At 51.6% G+C, this 19,464-nt stretch overlaps 1 protein-coding gene across 4 annotated transcripts in view; it reads right to left on the bottom strand.

The window, feature by feature from the left end:
• Positions 1–19,464, bottom strand: part of Nfatc1 (nuclear factor of activated T cells 1) — a 106,906-nt gene that overhangs the window by 22,376 nt on the left and 65,066 nt on the right. For 3 of the 4 annotated variants that reach the window (XM_052155898.1, XM_052155899.1, XM_052155902.1), the window contains one exon: positions 7,369–8,043. In XM_052155898.1, coding sequence (XP_052011858.1) covers positions 7,369–8,043 — 675 coding nt within the window. The remainder of the gene's footprint in view (positions 1–7,368; positions 8,044–19,464) is intronic. The other variant, XM_052155900.1, reaches the window with a different exon arrangement.

The following is a 19,464-nucleotide window of genomic DNA, read 5'->3' as shown; positions in this document are numbered from 1 at the left end:
CCAGTTTAAAGCCTCTGCTACTTAGTTTAAGACTTGAGACCTCACAGAGATAGTGTCTATTGGTGTGTTTTTCTTTTATATATGAGACATATTTTTTTCTGCTGGTTTCCATTGCTTCTTTTCCTTTTTTAACTTTAACTTTTTTTCTTTTTAAAATTAGGCACCATAGGTAACATATAACAGCAATTCTGGGGTAAAGCTTTCATTTTTCTTCCTTCCGTTTTCTTTTTTTTTTAAATTAATTTATTTTTTTATGTGAGTGCACTGTTGCTGTCTTCAGACACACCAGAAGAGGGCATTGGATCCCATTTCAGATGGTTGTGAGCCACCATGTAGTTGCTGGGAATTGAACTCAGGACCTCTGGAAAAACAGTCAGTGCTCTTAACCGCTGAGTCATCTCTCCAGCCCAGAGCTTTCATTTTTTAAGAATTGTTGCTGTGAAGACAGTTCTGTTTGGGTTTTTTTTTTTTTTTTTTTTTTTTTTTTGCCTGCTGACTCATTCTTTAGATTCTGTATCCCTTGCAGTGTGGTGATGCTAAGTTTTCTGTTCCCTTCCTAGAAATTGTTTGCCCAGTAGGCCTCTCTCCTGGGGCTCAGACATAGGTCTGCTGATCTGCTGATCTGTGGATGGCCAGTCACTGGTGAAGTTTTTCTGGGTGCTGAGCCATGACATCTTCCAGCTTTTATCAGGAAATGCTGCATGCAAAGCCACACCCTCAGCTGTGGGATGCGGGCCAGCATGACTTCTCTTCTGCGTGTGTGGTCTCGGGCAGCAGAGGCAAGTACCTGGCCTCTTCTCCCGAGCAGACACACGCGTTTGCACAGTGCAGTTAGTTATCCAGGCACCCGGGCACGGCAGGGCTTCGTCTGGCGCCTTTGGCTGGCCTCATGCTCGCTCATGGAGATCATAATCTTGAGTAGCTCCAGCATCGCCATCACCATGGGCAGAGCCAGTGGCAGCTGTTTTCCAACACACCTGAGATGGGAACTTGTCCAGTGAGCTCACGGAGCAACCGCGCTCGGACTGTATGACGGGGGAGCTTCTCCCACCGTGGTAAGATGTCAGTTCCTCCTGGTGTTGCTCCATGGGACAAACATGGGGGTAAGTGACCCCGAGCTAAAACTGGTTTCTTGAGTATATGCTTTTCAACAACTTGTCACACTCCCCTATCAATGTCTAGATTCTAAAAGCACTGGCCTGATAGATTTGCCAGCACTGTCGATGCTCTGGGGACAGTTGACACACTGAGATCCCTTGTTTCAGAGCTCCCACTTTCTTTCAGCCCTTGCCAGCTACCTCAAAGAACCAGAAGGGATTCTGTGGTGAAGAAAACAGTACACAGGAGGCCGCTCCGTGACTCCCCAGGCTAGCTCATGCCAGGGCTCTAAGTGTCTGCTTGCATGCGTCAGGGTAGGGGGCTTTTCCATGGTGGAGCTGAGCCCTACTGAGACAATATGCAGGACCTGCCACTCACGACTGTCAAATGACACCTCTTGAAGCTTCAGTTGCCTTTTGTGCCCAGGGAGGTGAAAAAAAAAAGGCATCTTCTCCTGCTGGCAGGCGGGGCAGGTGTGAGGAGTTCCACCCACCGTTCCGTAGCGCTCACCCACTGCTGCCATTGGGTTTCTTGGGTGTCAGCATCATGTGTCAACCTGGGCAGAGGACGATGCTTTCGGCATTGATGGGAGGGTCCTCACTATGATTCCAGACACCAGAGTTCTTCTCCATCCAGGTAAATGTTCATCTCCCCTGGATCCTCTGGATCCCGGAAGCAAGTACACTGTCATGTCTAGAAGGTTCCTCAGACCAGTGCTGTTGGGGCAGGAGCAGGCATCGCTAGCGCCACATGGGTAAGGGGCCCTGCCAGTCTCCAGGAACAATTCTGACGGAGATTGGAAGAGGGTGTCAGGAACACTCTGGACGGCTACCAGCTGCTGAACTCCTGGAATGTGATGGGCATACTTCTAAATACCAACCCATGCCTGATAGTTTTGTGCTCCGGAGCCGACATAGTGGCACATTGTTCACTGGCTCGCAGATCTGCAGCATCATCAGAATGTGTGGGAACGCCGCCGCGTGGATCACGGCGCTTTGCCCTGTAAACCAACAGATGTGGAGAAACACCCTTGGGAATTTTCTGGAAGGATTGTTAACCTGTCTAGAGGAGGACAGCAGTGTTTCCATCCAAGAAGAACAGCCACACATGAACATGTGGCTGCCGTTCGCAGTTTGCCATGAGAAAAGGAAGTCTCATGAGCAGGCCCACTCGGTCACCTCAAGGATTGCCCATGGCCTCCTCCCGGCCTCGGGGCCTCCGCAAGGTCTTAGGTACTGACTAGCATCATTGTTACGGTCACAGAATCTCTCTAACTCTTGCCTTTGGCTTTTTCTGTTCTACCCTACAGGCTTACATCAAATGAACATCACAGAGTTTTCATTTAAGAGAGAAAACAAGCCCGGCAGACGATTAGTAATGGCTGAAGGCGAGGCATTCGAATTCCCCTCCCAGCGAGTAGAATACACAGATGGTGGGATGTCACAAGTACCCTATGTATGACATATACTGTCCAAGCATGTCACTAGAAAGAGTGCACAGAGTCCAGAAGACCATCCAATGAATCCCTCAAGACACAGCTGTCCAGTGGAACAGTCCTCCCCTGCAGGTTACAGGCTGCAACAGCACCAGTGCAGGTCCATGGTGGACCTATTTAGAAGGTCTGACTCAGCAGACAGCTTACGGCCCTCACTGCCTGCCTGTGTCTGCCTGTATGGAAGGGGCAGAGAGCCTCCAGGTGGCGGAAGGCCTATGCCTGAGCCCTACGCCTGAGTCCTATTTTCTTCCCTCTCAGAACACACGCTAAACCTTCTGGGACTTCCCAGCAAGTTTCCTGGTAGAGGTTGCCCGGCATCAAGTGCAGGAGTGTATCTTGATATAAACTAGAATATGTAAGCCAACATCTGCTTGCCCGATGCCCTGTGCTAGGCATAAGAGCTTGGAATCAACCTTCTGTGGTTTGCTTACCCTGCGCTGAGCAGTTGGAAGCCCCACTGAGCGGCAGCTACTGGCCTGGGCCTGCTGAACTCATGATTGTCAGGAGAACCCTCCCTTGGGGACTCCAAAGAGCTACTTGGGCAGCCTCCTGGTCTATACTGCCTACGGCAGTCTTTGACTCTGGGGATGTGTTGTATAATCTTTGTGCCTCCCGGCTTGCAGGCAGGGACCCGGGGCATGAGGGATTGACCCGATGAGGTATCCTCGCAGCTGAATTCTTTCTCCTATCTGTCATGGGGTGGCCGGTGTCTGCAGCATTCATGGCTTGGTGTGTTTGATCGCTGTATACAGGCTTTTGCCATCATTGCTACAACAGAGAAGGCTTGGGCCTGGGCACTCTGCCAGTTTAGTCAAACTTTCCATGAGGAAAGCTTTTTGTTCTCTTCCAGAGCAGCTTAAGCTCAGGAAAGAAGGGGAGGGAGACTGAAAGAAACCCAGGCAGCCGGCAGACACGGCAGACACGGCTGGGAGGCCTCGTCTACCTGCTTGTTGTTTTAATGACATCTAGACTTCTGGACACCCAACAGCCACTGATGGAGCTGAAAGGCTTGATTGTGGCAAGGGCCGAAGGGCGGTCACCGTATGTGTGTGTGTGTGTGTGTGTGTGTGTGTATGTGTGTGTGTGTGTGTATGTGTGTGTGTATGTGTGTGTATGTGCGTATGTATGTGTGTGTGTATGTGTGTGTGTATGTGTGTGTGTATGTGTGTGTGTATGTGTGTGTGTATGTGTGTGTGTATGTGTGTGTATGTGTGTGTATGTGTGTGTGTGTATGTGTGTGTGTATATGTGTGTGTGTGTCTGTGTGTGTGTGTATGTGTGTGTGTATGTGTGTGTATGTGTGTGTGTATGTGTATGTGTGTGTATGTGTGTGTGTGTGTGTGTGTGTGTGTGTGTGACACTAACAGACCAAGATGGTACTGCCTCTAGGCTGTTCCAGCCACAGAGCTGGAATCAGGCTGGCTGCGTGGCACCAAAGCCGTTCTGTGGCAGAGTCCCATCTGCACAGATGCCCTGTGGTATTTTAGGAGTTTCCAGATGTGCCTGCTTCAAGTGGAAGCTTTTTGTATGAGGGAGATGCTCCCGTTCATATGTGTGACCAAGAAGAACACGTCACACAGCTCAGTCCCGTGACAGGCAACTTAAGTAAACATTACAGAAACAGTTAATGTTCAGCTTTAGCAGAAACTTTAAAAAAAAAACAAAACAACCTGCATTTAAAATGATGTGTGAGCCATGGCACTGGCACCTTCGAAATCTAACCATGAAAAGTTTAAATGGAAGTCTTCGGTCTTGTGCAAACTGTCGGAACAAAGAAATTATTACCGAGGTCTGGGAGTCAGTCAAATACGTTTTCAGCAAGACTTCAGAGTAGAAACAGGAAAGACCCCTGGAAAAGGATCTGTTTTCTATGCATAATTTAAATTGCTCCTTGAGATGAGGAGAGAGTTGGGAAGTGTGCCACCCTCAAATGCTAATGTACGGCTCTCCAAATCCAGTGTGGGGCACGCCATGTACTGTACATAGGCACTGACTTCCTGATGTCTCAAGATGCCAAGACAGGATTTGTGTACATGGAGGCCACAGGCTCTCAAAGCGTGGACGTCGTATTTTAGAACTGCCCTTTCTCTTTGTGTTCCCAGAAAACAAAATGCCAAAAACTAAATTAACCAACTAAACAAACAAAAATCACATAAAAAATGGTCTTTGTTAAAACCCACCCCTCCTCTTCTCCCTCCCCTCCCCTCCTCTTCCTCTCCCTCCTCCCGCCTCTCAGGCAAGGCAGCCATAATATGTCATTGGCATTGTATGAGCCCCTGAAGCCCGCAGACATGATTAGTTGAGGCCCCTAAATGCTGAAGGACTGGTTGGGGATCTGCCTCCTTGCAGCTTGGGAACCTCCCGGTCAACAGTTTGTCCCTGCATTCCTTCCAACAGGGCCTCTGTCCTGGGAGACATACAGTGCTGTGGAGAGGGCTGTGAGTGCCACCTCCTATCTGACAGGGGAGATTCCAGAAGAAAGCAGGGGCCTGAGGCCTGGTCTACCCTGCCTCCAACCTAATGACTGGGAGGTGATCACTCCTAACCTTCCTGCGTTCAAATAAAGTGTATCTTCCTCAGGGTGTGTCTCCCTGTTGGGTTAATGGAAGACCAACTACCTTTTAAGCAAGAATTTGGGGGAAATGGAATCTGATATTATTAATTAGATTTTGAGGTGGTTTCTGTCCCCACCCTGGGTCCCTTCCCGGGGGAATTCTAACTAAGACCCACTGGAAAAGACACAGCATCCAGGACAGGTCCCCATGCCTAACACCTGGCTCTTCTTCTTAACCTTCATTTCCTGTTTTCTACGTCAGCATCCTTTTCTTGCACCCCAACAGGGGAGGCTCTGAATTGTTCTCTCAGGACACACAGTAAAATTCAACAAAATACATCTCGTGCCACGTGTGGGCAGCTCTAGTCCCCAGTTCTGCTGCGTTGCTTCCTGGACACAGTGTCCCCTCCTCCCTGAAGGCTCACCTGCTCACATTCAATGCCCAACAACAAAGCCAGTCTGACGTCGGCCACAGTGGCCTCTGGGTCAGTGGGAAACCTGGCTAAGACCGGCTTCCTGTCTCTGGGCCAGAGGGCACTGCCCAGATGTGGGAGTTCTGGGCTGGCTGGTCACATGGCCTCTGACCACATGACAATGCTCCTACAGGCCCACGCCAGCACTCCCTTAGGCCAAGTAGAAGGCGGGACTCTACACACAGACTCTAGTGTCCATCCTGGCCACAGTGCCCCCTTGGGCAGGTACCAGGAACACAGATAATGTCGCTTCATGCTAGGGAAGCGACACTGGGAACCATCCCTGTACTTATGTGTAAGTAGGTCAAAGACAAGTGAGGGTTACTCAGGGCAGCGACAGTCCTCCAACATGGATTCAAACAGAAGAGACCTAGGGATGCCTGGAGCTTCCCACAAGTCTCTAAGGGCTTATTCAGATGAACGAAGCCGGCAAATGTACCACAGAGGAATACCTGGTTCGAGGTTCAAGAATTGAACCAACTTTTGAGCAAAATATTTTGCATGAATGATTCCCCCAAAGCTTTGAGGTGTGAGTACAGAGCGGGACATTCAGTAAGACGTTTTACAGCCCTGGAACACAAGCTCCTTGTCAACCTAGTGTCTTAGGCGGGGGTGGGGCAGCACTGGGTCTGCCCACAGGGAGTGTGGAATATTCTCTCATCCCCAAGCCAGCTTCCCCCATGCCTGGGACATCAAGGAGCAGATACAGAAGGCAGGACATACCACCCTCTTCCAAACGTTCTTCTCAAAGTTTCCTTTGGAACGAAAGGGTCGCCAGGCTCACAGGAAGAAGTGGCTGAGAGGGGGCAAAGCCTCAGCCTCGGAGGCGGGGAGCTGAGCGAGCGAGCCCTGGCGCCATCCTGGGCCTCACTTCAGTCCAGGTGCAGCGAGGAGCTGGACTTGTTCCAGATGTGCTGCTCGGCACCTGGCCTGGGAAACAGCCCACATCTGGGGAGACCAGCTGGTCTCAGAGGGAGCCCCAACACCCACAACGAACCAACCCGAGCAAGCTAGAAAACACCGCCGAATCCACCGCAGTGGGCAGTGCTCCTGGCCTTCGGTCACATGTCTGGCCACCGTGGCAGGCAGTCACGTGGTCAGGAAGACTCTTATTACTTAGCAGGGACAGCAAAGTGTCCAGGAGAAGAGTAGCAAACCCATGGGGAACAACAAAGGCAGACTTGGTCATCGTGGAGAAATGCTAGGGTTCAGAGAGGCTGTGTCCACCACCAGCAGTGCAGGCACGGCTGGACACCCTATATTCATGTCTGCCGCTGCCCAGAGTGAGCTGTCCTGTCCTGGAAGGACAAAAGCCATCGTGGAGAGAGGCCCCTTGGCATCGTTCCCATCTGCTTGGCTCCTGACACTGCTGTCTCATTTGAACATTTGGACATGGCCACCTACAGAACCAGTGTGCCCTGAACCAGGCGGTAACTTAGAGACTTCTCTCTAAGAAGCTTACAGGTGCTTGAACCACAAAGGCCACACTCTGGGGTAGGCTTTTTCTGTTGTGACTATCTGAGGTTGACATGGGTAGTCATTTGCTTTACTTTTGACACCAAGTGTCAGAACTAAGTTTGAGCCAATCTGGCACAGACGGCGGGGCTTACCAAGATTACCAGGGCAGAACCACTGACAGGCTGGAGACAGCTCTACACGGCACAGTGTGGGAACTGTCTTTCACCCACGTCTCCCTTCCTTCCCCAACTCAATGGCTGTGCGCACACCTGCTCGACTGTGGACACTTACCATCATCCAGGTACAACTGGTCCAATTCCTCGGGCTCTTGCTTGATCACTACAGGAATAGGGGCCAAGTTATGGTCACTGTCCTCACACACCTCTGGCAGTATGGCTGGAGATTCATTTCTTTGAACCTTCTGCAGTTGTTGCTGCCGGTGGCCCATGTCAGGAGGGAATGCTGAGAACTGTGAGCAGGTTGGCTCGTGGGCAGCAGATGGAAGTGGAGAAGAGGGGCTGTTGGGACAGAGCACTTGTTGGCGACCAAGGGGACAGCTACTGTTCAGATGTGGACTCACCTGCGGCTGTAGCCTGGCTGATGGGGGCTGCTCAGGCGAGTTGGGCGGGATGGCCATGGGTCTCGGCACTTCCTGCATGGCGGGGGCCTCCGAAGTTGGTGACTGAAGTCCAAGGTGACCACTGTGGCCCGGATTGGTGAGGCCCTTGGTGTAGGCGGGAGAGGAAAGGTCGTGGAGCTTCGGGCTTGCATTGGGAGGCGTGGGCATCAGTGTGTTCCTCTGGGAGCAGGGGGCAAAGCCAGGCACGAGGCAGGAGCCGGGGTCGGGAGGCATGGTGAGCGGTTGGCTATAGTAAGGCCTCGGCAGAGGACTAAGCCCCTGGCTCACTGGTCCACAGGTCAGAGCTGGCTCAAAGTCGTCCGTGGGTTCTGTCTTTATAATTGGAACTGTGAGGAGGAAAGAAAAAGTTAAATAAACATAAGTTGCAGATGGGTAGGCTGGGCTGTGGCTAGGATACCCCATGCAAAACAAACAGCGTTCTGACTGAGCCCCTCTGTCTCTCCTGGTTCTCCCACCCAATTAAAAACAGGGTGCGTCACTGGCTGAGAAAGTCACAGCTGGTTCTAATACGAAGAGGACTATTTTCCTTGGAATCTCCCCCAGCACTAGCGTGCTATAAAAATCTATTTGCAAACGGCAGTAGGAGCTTTGGGCCCGAGGGCCCGTGGATTTGTAGCAATCAAAGTAAAAACTTCAGCTTGGAGGTATTGCTGTAACTCGGCTACCGACGACTCTAGTAAGTTCTGCTAAACTTAAGTTATGTGGAAACTGAGCATGCATTGAGTTGGCTTCAGTGACAATCCAGAGGTGAATGACCATCCCAGACAGCACAGAAGGCAGGCCACACTCAAACAGAAGGACACTTTCTGTGGGCAAGCCCACCATGTACAGATAGTGTCTCCATGTATCCCTCCTGCTCACACACCCAAGTATGGACTCTGCAGCCTGCTCCAGGAGACCAGCCAGCCGCAGGACACCTGGCAGTCCTAGGAGACCCAAGCCCCAAGCAGAGCCTCCCAGATCTCCCTCTCCACTTTTAACAAGAAGCACCCCCCTCCCCAAGTGCAGGGGAGAGCCACAGAGAAGATGTAGCCTTTGTGGCCTGGAACTAGCCCCAGGCTGTGGCCAGAGCAGACTCCAAGCTTAGGGATTCAGTTTCAACAAGAGAGTTAGGATGACGAGTGTCACAAGCAGAGAAAGGACCCCACTCTCCCCACTGACTGCCTGGCCGTGTTCTCTTGCTAGTCTGTCTCTTTCACCAGAGTGGGGTCTGGGTGGCTGAGGCGCTCTGTAGGTGACCCTCAGTAGCACTGTCCGGATAAGCCACGTGCACGTACAGATTTCTCTAATATGTCTCTCCTCTTCACACACTATGCATGGGTGCGTTTGGCAGCAGGTCAGCCACGTGAGGGACTTGCCCAACCACCAAGGCCTCTTTAAGAGGCACACACACACACTCCACGTACAAACACACATGTCACAGAGGGAGGCCCGGCTTCTCCGAGAATAAATGAAAGCATATCTGCATTTTGAGGAAAAATCTTTAGCTAAGGTCTGAGCCAGCAGGAATGTGCATCTGCTCTTCATTAGGACCAGGCCTCTGCGCCACCAGCTGCTGGGAGCCAGGAATGTGGAAGTCTTCTGAAGCCTGGCTCCATTGGGAGCTTCCTGGGAAGGGCAGCCTCCCGCACAGAACGGCCCCCACCGTAGGCCTGGAGGTTCTGCCTCAGACTTGGGCTGGGGATAAGTTGTGGCTTACTGCTCTGTGGGCCCTCTCCTCACCTCTCAGTGGTAAGTCACATGACCCCCAAGCACCGGTGGCTCGGCCCCTACAGAAGGCAATAGAGCTGTTGACTACTGCTGTTTCCCTCGGCCCATTTTTCGTTCATCCTAGTTGTTAGGACTGCTCCTGACTTGAGTGGGTGAGGCAGGCACTGGAGCGGCTGAGTCTCAGAAGGCGCTGACAGACATTGCATCAGAGGATGACAGTCCCACTTAGACTGTCAGCTTGAGACCCTTGTATGCAGCCCAGAAGCCACTCTTGGCTGAAGTAGCACTGTCCTCCAGGTCAGTACTCTGCACGCAAGTCCAGGTGACCCATGGTGTGACCCCAGGATGACCCCACAGTGGCTCATTCATGTGACTTGTACACGTGAGCCGAGGGCTACAGCTAACGGAGAACTAATCTTCACCTGGTGCTCCAGGAGCCTCCCAGGAGAGGCTGTGGATCCCTGCTCGTGGGTGCCCGCCATGGCTCTGGAAACCAGGTTGCTTGTGCTGGATTTGTGCCAGAGATGCTGCACACATTGGATCAGATGGTCATGTGACAGAATGGAAGGCTATGTGACAGAATGGGCTGCTAGGGTTTCCTGTGAGTCAGATGCCACAGAGGTGGGACACAGGTCCCTGGCAGTGAACTTTATGGGTTGCCTGCCAACAAGGTCTATAAAGGTCCATCTGCCTGGAATCTGGGGCTGACCTCCAAGCCACCCCTGCATGTCAAAGGAGGGAAGCATCTGTGGATGGGGCAAGAAGGCCAGGCACATGTTGAGATTGAGGTGCCTCAAGGTCCAGGTTGCCTACAGACAAGCACTTGGCCGTTTGGTCAGTGCTGGATCTGGAGCAGCTCCTCCCAAGTCCTCCCCATTATGAGCACCCTCTGTACGAGTCGAGTCTGTAGCCCCAATAGCCGTTAGTTGCTTCTGGAGGTGCAGGGGCAAAGGAAACGGGCCCCCAAGACAAGTGCTCCTTACATACAGCGCTTCCTAGAAAAGCCTCCCAGTGAAGACCTAGTTCAATTCCAACCATCCTATCTGTCCTCTTGCCTAAGCCATGGGAATCATAGGTGCAGGCAGGTAGCAGGCTCCTTTCTGGGCAGGTCCCCAGACTGCTTTGTAGGATGGGATGCTCTGCTAATAGCAAGAAGGATGGTGGACACCCTGGCATTTAACAGAATTGGAAGGAAGGGAAACCCATCCCCCTGACATTGGAAAGTTGGATATATGAGATACGCTATGGGCCCCCACCCTTCCTGAGGACTGTATCTCCCAGGAGTTGCCGAGGGGCGGGAAGCCCTGGGCCATCTGGGTTCTACAGCTTACAATGAAATGTGTTATACAGGTAGTAACCCAGCTCCAGGCACGAGCCCGTCTAGACAGCTCTGTGGGGGTAAATCATGCTTCAGAAACGACCCCCACTCAGCCTCAGTCCAGCTGGCTCAGCCACATTGTAAATCCAGAATTGGCAAGAACCCGGTAGAAGTCAGACCCTGAGAGGCACCTGGGGCAGAGCCGTGCCCAGCCAGTCTCTGTGATCACAGGCCTGACCCAAAATAGGCGCGAATGTTTCTAAGAACAAAACTACACCAGCAAGAAGAATCCTGGGTACAAGGTGCTCCATTCAAAGCAAGTATCTGTATGTGAAGGTTTGGTTCTAAATGAGACTGGTCATTTTCAGAGCTTGTGATTTTAAAAAAAGAAAATGGTACATGACTGGAAGGTGAATTATTTCCAGACTGAGCTGCTCTGTTCACAGCACTGGGTCCCCAGCCAGGTCCCAAGGCCAATGCAACTCTCCCACAACGCAGGCTAGAAGATCTGTAAAACCCAGCCCCAGCTGCCCAGCATGACATGAAAGGCACAGTCCCAAACACAGCTGCCCAGTAAATGCCAGAGAATGTAATTTACCTGCCACACAGGGGCAGGGACTTGGAGTGTTGGTTGGATCTGGGCCAGCAATCCAGAGGCCAGGCAGGGAGTGGGTGTGGATTCTGTTGTTAGGACCTGTTTAAAGTACCCCAGCCCTGCACTGGCTCAACATCTTGCTGACCACTCTTCCTGGCATTTGAATGGTCACCTGGGCCGGCTGAGTGCGAGGACGTGAGTCCTGACCGTCTAAGTTGGATTTCTAAGTTTATATCTCTGGAGATGCAAAATGAACCAGGACTGGGGTTTGGGGTAGACCCTGTGTTGCTGTCCCTGTTGTGAAGTGGCTAGCCCTTTCCACTCTGCCCTCTGCCTCCTTCTGTCTGGTTATCTGAGACTGGGACAACCCTCTACTCAAGGATTACCATGCTGTCACTCTGGGGGATGTAGCCCCGTTTGATTGGATGACGGGGGACAGAGACTTGAATATTGCCGTTCCAATGACACTATCTTATACTCAGGTCCCTCACCTTCAGAGCTCAGTGTTTGGGGGACAGTGTCACACAGGTCAGCGCAAAGGGAAAAAAAGACACAGTGTGTGTCTCCTGCCACCTGATGACCCCAAGGTGGCAAGTCTCTGCTTCCTGTCCAGGGGACCCTGTCACAGTCCCACCCTTGACATGGATGCCATCCCTGATGTAGGCAGCTCTGTTCAAACACAGAAGTCCCTGATCACTGGATGGCCCCGCAGCACAGCTGAGGATTGCTTGGAGACAGAGTGGCCTGTCCGTCCGGCAGAGGAGGGATCTAAGAGTCAGATTCTGACAGCCCTTCTCTGAGGCTCCCCCATAAGTGCCTCCTCAACTGAAGCTATATGCTGCCCCTCACTGTGTCCGCAGAAACCCTGGGGCTGTACATCTCAAGACTGTCCGAGTCTGCGTTTCTCGTGTGGAGCTGAGAGCCTTGTAGGATGGGGCCTCTTGTTTCCTATTAGTCAGGAAATGGAACGAGCGCTCCACAGAAGCCCCAGGCGCTGGTCTGTCTCCTGCACCAGAGGGAAGCAGAAGTGTGACGCAATGTCTCCGTGCTAGGCTGGGTGGGGGGCAGGGAGGGGAATCCAGCATAGCAGAGCTCACCGCAATGCTATGGTATGGCACAGCAAAAACATCACATTAGCAAAGCCGTGAGTTTATAATACAGGGTTTATTGTGGAAAGCAAGCACGTGAAGGATTAATGACAATCTTTTGGGCCAGCTGTCAGAGACAAAGCATGCCCTCGTGAAGAAGGTGGGCTGCTGGCTCCTGCTGTGACTGATCCTTCACACCCAGCACTGCACAATGCTGGGTCTGTGTGGCCATAGGAGACGTGTGTCATCATGCATGCCCGACACTATGTGCACCTGACAGCCACAGCATCCGCTCTTGTCCAGCAACTGTGAACACTGTGGCCCCTTGCAGGGATCACATACAGGTGCCAGTGCAGTGAGCCCACTCCTCATTCCTCACAGTCTAAGGACAACTGAGGGGTTTGACCCAGAGTCGCCTCAAAGTTGGTGTCCCAGGATTTCTCCAGCCAAGTGTGGCTGACACCATCAATGGCACATGCTCAGTCGTGTGAGGGGGGTATGCTCCTTCTCCGTTCCATCTCCTGCAGTCCCTGCAACGATGGTCTATGGACCAAGAAACCTAAAGAGCATTCCTTGACTCTAGACTTGAGACTTAAGCCTAGCAAATAGTTTTCTGTTCCTACATGCCAACACCAGGTTGAGGTGTCTCCCAATGAGGCCATTCATCTGTGAGCCACTGGGCAGGTCGTGTTTGGCTGATGCTCCTCTCCTGGGCCTCACAGAGTTTCACCTCCGGGCTTGTCCTTCCAGGTCAGGCTGGGAAGCTCTTTCTGGGTAGCTTTGCTTCTAAAGGCTTACAGGCACTCTTCAAAGGCTGCCTGCTGTGCACAGGGTCCAGGTGAGAGCCAGGGTCTCTTTGGTTCAGATGTGAGGCTCTCTCCAGTGTGTGGCTAAGGATTAAGTCTGTGCTGAGCACCTCCTGGGGCTGGGGCTGCACACGGAAGGCTCCTGAGAGATCCTACTCTTCTCTGTCTGCCGCAGGCCCTTCTGAAGCCATCTGCAGTGTGAGGCTAGGAGTAACCAGTTCTGTCCAACTGCCACTGCTCCCTCTGCTGCCCTGCATTCAAGCTTGCTGGTGGACAGCTGACTCACACCACCTCCGTCCTACCCAGGAATCTGGGTGTTCATTTCGCAGACACTCATTGGGTGGAATAGAGAAGGACAGCCAGATGGTCTGCAATAGGACCCAGGAAAAGATGGACGCTCTTGATTCACAGCTTGGCCTTGAACCTTCAATCTGACCACCTTGATGGGAAAGATACGCAAGGCCAGATCCCATCCAGATTAACAAGAGTTCATCCTCCTGAGAGGAGTCTGCTAAGCCCCAGCCACAGACTCACACTGGCTTCTATAACCTCCAGCTGGGCTGGAATGTGGCTCAGTGGTTAGGGGTGCTCGCCTAGAGTGGAGGACAGCCTAGGTTCGATGGCTAGAACAGGAGCAGGGTGGAGAATGACCTTCCTCTAAGTGGGGCAAGTGGAATTACTCTCCTGGAGTAATGTGGATGTCTTTTAGCCCCTCTTGTAATGCCCACAAAATGGGCCTGATGATACACAGGGCACGTGCCTGTGCTTGAGGGGGCCTGAATGTGCCTACCATGGAGCAGAGCCAGGCAGGTGAGCCTGGCCTTTTTTGCCTGGGATCAGTTGAACATTCCATGGACCTTTGTGCAGACAGACTGAATGGTTCCCATTCTGCAGCATTCTGGGGTATCAGCTCAAGGTTCTACCAGCTACCAGCACCTCAGACATCCAATCATTTTATTGGGGGTGAGTGGGAATTATGACAAATTGCTAAGAAAACAATCGATCAACTTAGCCAGGCACGTTTCACTGACATCTGACACCTGTGCCTCCAATCCCCTTGCTCCGAGGACGACCCAGCATCTGACACATGAAGGCAGTGTGGCTGCATGAAGAAAAACCACACACTTGTGGAGTTGGGTTTCTGTCTACGTATTCTTGCCCAGCTCAGGCCTAAGCGGCAAGAGTGCTCCTGCATACCGAGTGGGCAGCCCTCACTCACAGAGGCATACAGATATATCGTCATCACACATGAGGCATGAGACAGCCTGTATGGCCAGCGCACGACCATTGGGTTACTCTATCCCTGCAACCTAGGCTTTACAGCCATGGGTTGGTAGGATCTGTGTAAAGACTCTGAGGTAGAGCTGTGGGTACACAGCCCAATTTACCAGACACCTGGGCATCCACCAATGACGGCCTGACCTGACTTCCTAAGCTGTGCATATGGAGATGGTGGAAGAACTTTGATGCCCCAGTCCTCAGGTTGAAGTCCCAATCCCCAACAAGACAATTGGAGATGGAGCTTTTAGGCTATTAGGGTTGCTGGTGACTGGTATTTAGCCAGATAATGTCCTTGTCCTTGCAGTGGAGCACACTTATTAGTCCCCTTTCTTGTCCACAGTGAAAGCTGTCAGGCAGACACAGGCACTGAGTGACCTGATGCTTTCGCATGGCCTTCACAGGAAGCATGCTCAGTAAGCGTGAGGATGTCTTCTGTCTATGCCCTGTTACTTTACACTTGCATTTTCAAGTAAAGTCAAAAGTTTGATTGAATTATTTCACCAGCTGTTTCCAGTGCTGGACAAAAGAGGTTTTGTTCAATGTCTAAAACTCCTATAAAACAAAAGTCAGATTGTCTTCATGTCAGAGTGACATTAAAGCTAAGTCTCATGATCAACATAGAAAGGCAGCAATAAGGCAGGGCAAGAGAGGATTCCAGGGACTGAGAATGCATAGAGCCATCAAGCCCAGGCCAGAGGGGCTGTACACATCTTCCTGCTGAGTGTCCTCAGATCCTACAGGACCTGTGAGCCTGCGGATGGAAGGACACACCTACCACTCAGCATGAGCAGTGGCTGTGCAGGGTGTGGTTCCCAGCTCCTGGGGATGTGAGCATAAGGATTGTCTCCCTGACAGCTTAGACCTGAGCATCTACAAAGGGGTATATTTGGTGCAGCAGGAGGACTCCATGGAGGTTATATTCTGACAGAATACAAAATCCTGAAGGGCAAAAGCTCAGCCCGCCGGGGACTGGAAATAGGAAACGCCAAGGACTTGCTGGCTCCGGCCTTTTGTACAGGGCCTCGCTAGGTCTTTTCATCTGTGGGAGGGCAGGTGAAAGCCGGGAATATCCCCCTTCCAGAAGTATCAAAGTGAGCACAGAGGTCAGTCATGCCGCAAGGTCCTAACTCCCAATAGAGCAGGCCCTGACCCAGAGAAGGAAGAGAATGGTTTTGCTGACCATGCACGCTAGCCCACAGCCCAAACAAACCAGCTGAGACCCTCCAGGTGGAGAATGACAAACACCATTTCCTCTTGACGGCCACAGATAGCACAGAAGGCCACACACACTGAAGGCACACTTCAGCCATGTTCTACCCACTAGCGGCAGAAGCTGATCTCTGAGCTTTGACAGTAACTCCTCCTCCAGCAGCTGGGGCTCTGAGGCTCCCATACTACCTAGGACAGAGCTGGGTGGGGCAGCCAGGGACCTGAAGGTACCTCACAGGCGGCAGCATGTGGCATGTGTTCCATTGGCAGGTCCCGGGTAGAGCTGTGTGTTCCTGCCCACCCTCCTGCCCGTGCATGTCTCCTCCGTGCTCAGCTTCCTCGGGTGTGCGGCTCACTCTGACTCACACTCCTGTTTGTTTTTGGTGGCACATGGCCCTTGGATTTCTAAACAAAACTACCTTCCTGCCCTTCATCCTAATGGCCTATTGTGTTCTGTGTTCGCTCCACAAGAAGACATAGGGCAAGGCAGCCCTTGGGCCTCCCTCTCCGGCCCTTGTAAATTGCAGGTTTTCTATCCTGTGGTTAACATCCCAGCTCCAGCCATCTTCTGTGGGCACCCCAGGTGCCACATGGTTTTCTCTTTCTGTCTCAATTATCTCCCAGGCAACCTTCTGTCCCTCGTCTCCTTCCTCCTGTGAAAATGGAAAGTCCACAGAGGCACAAGGTGTGTGCACACACATGGATATGTCATATGCTTAAAAGCTCTGCATCTCTTGTCGCCGTCACATGAGCACCCAGACAAGCGTGCCTCCGGCCCTCACTTCAGTTTGAGGCCTTCTAATACTTGGGAAGACCTGAGAAACCACACAGGGCAGAAATGGCTTCTTCCGATGCCTAACCTTCCTCATGGTGCTTGGGGCTGGCATAGGTGCAAGGGTTAACTCCTTCTCATCGGCACATCAGTGTCGGTGTGAGGAACAGATTCCCTCCTCTCTGGAGACAGATTTGAGAGTTTAAGGGGCCAGGACTTCTTGATCCAGAGGTCTAGGCAGCCCTTGGCCATTCTCCTAAATGTCTACTGACAGGCATCATTTTGAACATGGAGGCACATAGCTACAATGGCCAGTTGGTTGCTGAAGTCTTTGGAAGTTAGGCAGATACCACCTGCAGCTCCAGGAGCCAGAGACTGCTCTCCCTTGCCCAACCTGACCTCTGTGCTCTCCACAAGGACTTCGTTGTGGAGAAGCAAAATCAAGAAGCGAGGTCCCTAGAATTAGCATCACTTTGCACGTCACACGACACATTGTGTTCCCGGCCATCTGAAGCTTTCATGGGTTCTTTAATGAAGGAAAGGCTCAAGCTGAATGGTGACATGTGGGAGAACCTGTCCTGGCTTTAATCCCAACATGCCACTACGTTCTATGATCTCCAGACGAAACCCTTGGAGTAGGGCAGGTCTTAGCCTCTCTCTCCAGAACCAGGCTCCTCATAGGATAGGCAGTGGGTGCCCAGGCAGACAGCCATGGGCTGTGCACAATACTGCCAAGCATCACGGTCTCTGTACCCAGGCAGTTACAAATTGAGGCCTGGTATTTTCAGTAGAGTTGTGGTCAGGGCAGTGACTGAGATACAGAGCCCATGACGCTCAGGGATCCATTATGAGATGGGAGCTCTGCTTCTATTCAGGGCCTAGGTCTTCTGCTCAGGTCTACACAAGTCTCTATGATTCTGGACTCTCGTGATACAACCAAGAAGCTGGCAGAAGTAGTTTGTTCCACGTATTCCTCTGAGATGGAAATATATCTTAGATGTACTTACTAATAATCAGGAAGGGTTCAAGAAGGTTCCTTGTGATATTTTATTCTCCAGGTCACTCATGGCTCCACCCCAGAGTCCATGAATAGAACTGTGTGTTGTGTTTGGGGGGGCTTATTAGAGGTTCATGGGCTCCTGGCCCTTGGGGATGACCTATCTTTGTGGTCTTATCTGCTCAGAGTGTTGCTTGACTGACATTGGTTCCACTGAAATGCTTTTCCTGTCCTACAGTTATATATTGGCCTTTGTCACCAGGTGAGCCTCTCTTCTCACACAAGTGCCCAGTGCAAGGGGTTGGGTTAGGGATGAAAGTGGGTGTTCCTGGACTCAGGACAAGAGTCTCTCCCACCTTCACAGTCCTGTGCTGGCTGGGAAGGCTAGGGGACGCCTAACTAGCTAAAACAGTTTCAGACAAAGTGACAAAATCTCGAATCCTATAGTTTATTGTGATTGGTTTCCCCATTGTACAGAAGCACTGACTTTAGGGTGTGCTTTTACAATAAACTGACTCTTCTCTTTTTAAGTACCCCTGCACCTGTGATCAGGTGCCGGTTCGTGCCACGCGTGACTGGGAGAAAGAGCTAGTCTGAGGTCTCAGACTAGCAGAGATGCTCACCCTGGGACCCAAACAGGAGACATCCCTGTATCCATTCATCGTTCTGGAATTATAATTGACATGTTGGAATAAGGGCTCCGGCCCAGACATTCCTGGCATAGCCCTCATCTCATGACGATGTCTGCCCAGCCCCACAGCTCAGTGAAGAGGATAGTATAGTCTCTTTACAGAGAGTAAAGCAAAGCTAGTGGCAGATGAGGGTCTCAGAAGCCCGGAGACCCTCCCTGGCTGGGTCTGGGCAGTCTGAAGTCTCCTCTCAGTTTGCAGGTGCTTTTAGCATCTGCGTCTGATGACTATCCCAGAGACCCACAGGGTCCGCTGCAGGGTTTCCAATGAGATGTGCACGGTCTGCTCAGGAGTAGGTGTTCCTGGACTCAGTACAAGAGTCTGTCCCACCTTCACAGTCCTGTCCTGGCTGGGGAAGGCCAGGGGACTCCTAACTAGCTAAAACAGTTTCAGACAAACTGACAGAATCTCAGAATCCAGTAGTTTATTGTGATTTGTTTCCTCATTGCACAGAAGCACTGACTTTAAGTTGTGCTGCCCTAGCCCCATAGCTTAGTGGAGAAAATAGGACAGTCTCTTCAGGGAGTAAAGCAAAGTTAGTGGCAGACGTGAGTCTCTGGAAGCCTGGGACTTTCATTCAAGTAGAAACTTTCCCTTTTAAACACACACCAGGAAGAGGAAAGGGAACCAAGCTGTTCTTCCATGGTCACCACAGACCACGCACCAAAGACATCAGTAACCCCCTTCCCAGAACGCAGGGGTCCCGGCCACTTGCTCTATTTTCCTGTCACCTGATTACTGTCACAGTTAACTGAGAGTAAGAATAAAGGATGGTCCAATGTGGGTGTCAGCCAGGTGAGCTAATCTGCTGTAGCGGTATCAGGGGACAGCTAAGGTGACAAAGGAATACACAGAGCTGGCCTCCCCCCTGCCTTAGACACAACAGAATACCTTGGACACTTTGACTTCCAACACCCTGAAACTCAAAGGGGCGGGGACAAGGGGCAGTTTTGTGCAAGAATGGGGCCCTTCCACAAGAGTAAGGAAAAGGGGGCATCTGATGCAGCCCCCTTGAGACATCCTCACACCCAAGTCTAAAGGAAAACTAAATGAGTCTCGATTTTATATATCTACCGATAAAAATGAATTTCACAGGTAGGGTTTAAAAGGATTTATTCCTACTTTCTCAAACACAGCATATTGATGACCATAAGAACCTGCGCCCACGTTGGCCATAGATGTGTGAAATATAAGTGCACATGAAACCCACTCAATAATACAGAAAGACTCGGCGGGGGCGGGGAGGCTCGTAACTTCACAGCCAGTGTCCAAGGAGAAAAGC

Source organism: Apodemus sylvaticus, chromosome 13, assembly GCF_947179515.1.
Source record: "Apodemus sylvaticus chromosome 13, mApoSyl1.1, whole genome shotgun sequence".
In the NCBI taxonomy this organism is placed as follows: domain Eukaryota; kingdom Metazoa; phylum Chordata; class Mammalia; order Rodentia; family Muridae; genus Apodemus; species Apodemus sylvaticus.
This window is presented reverse-complemented; position numbering and strand designations above follow the sequence as displayed.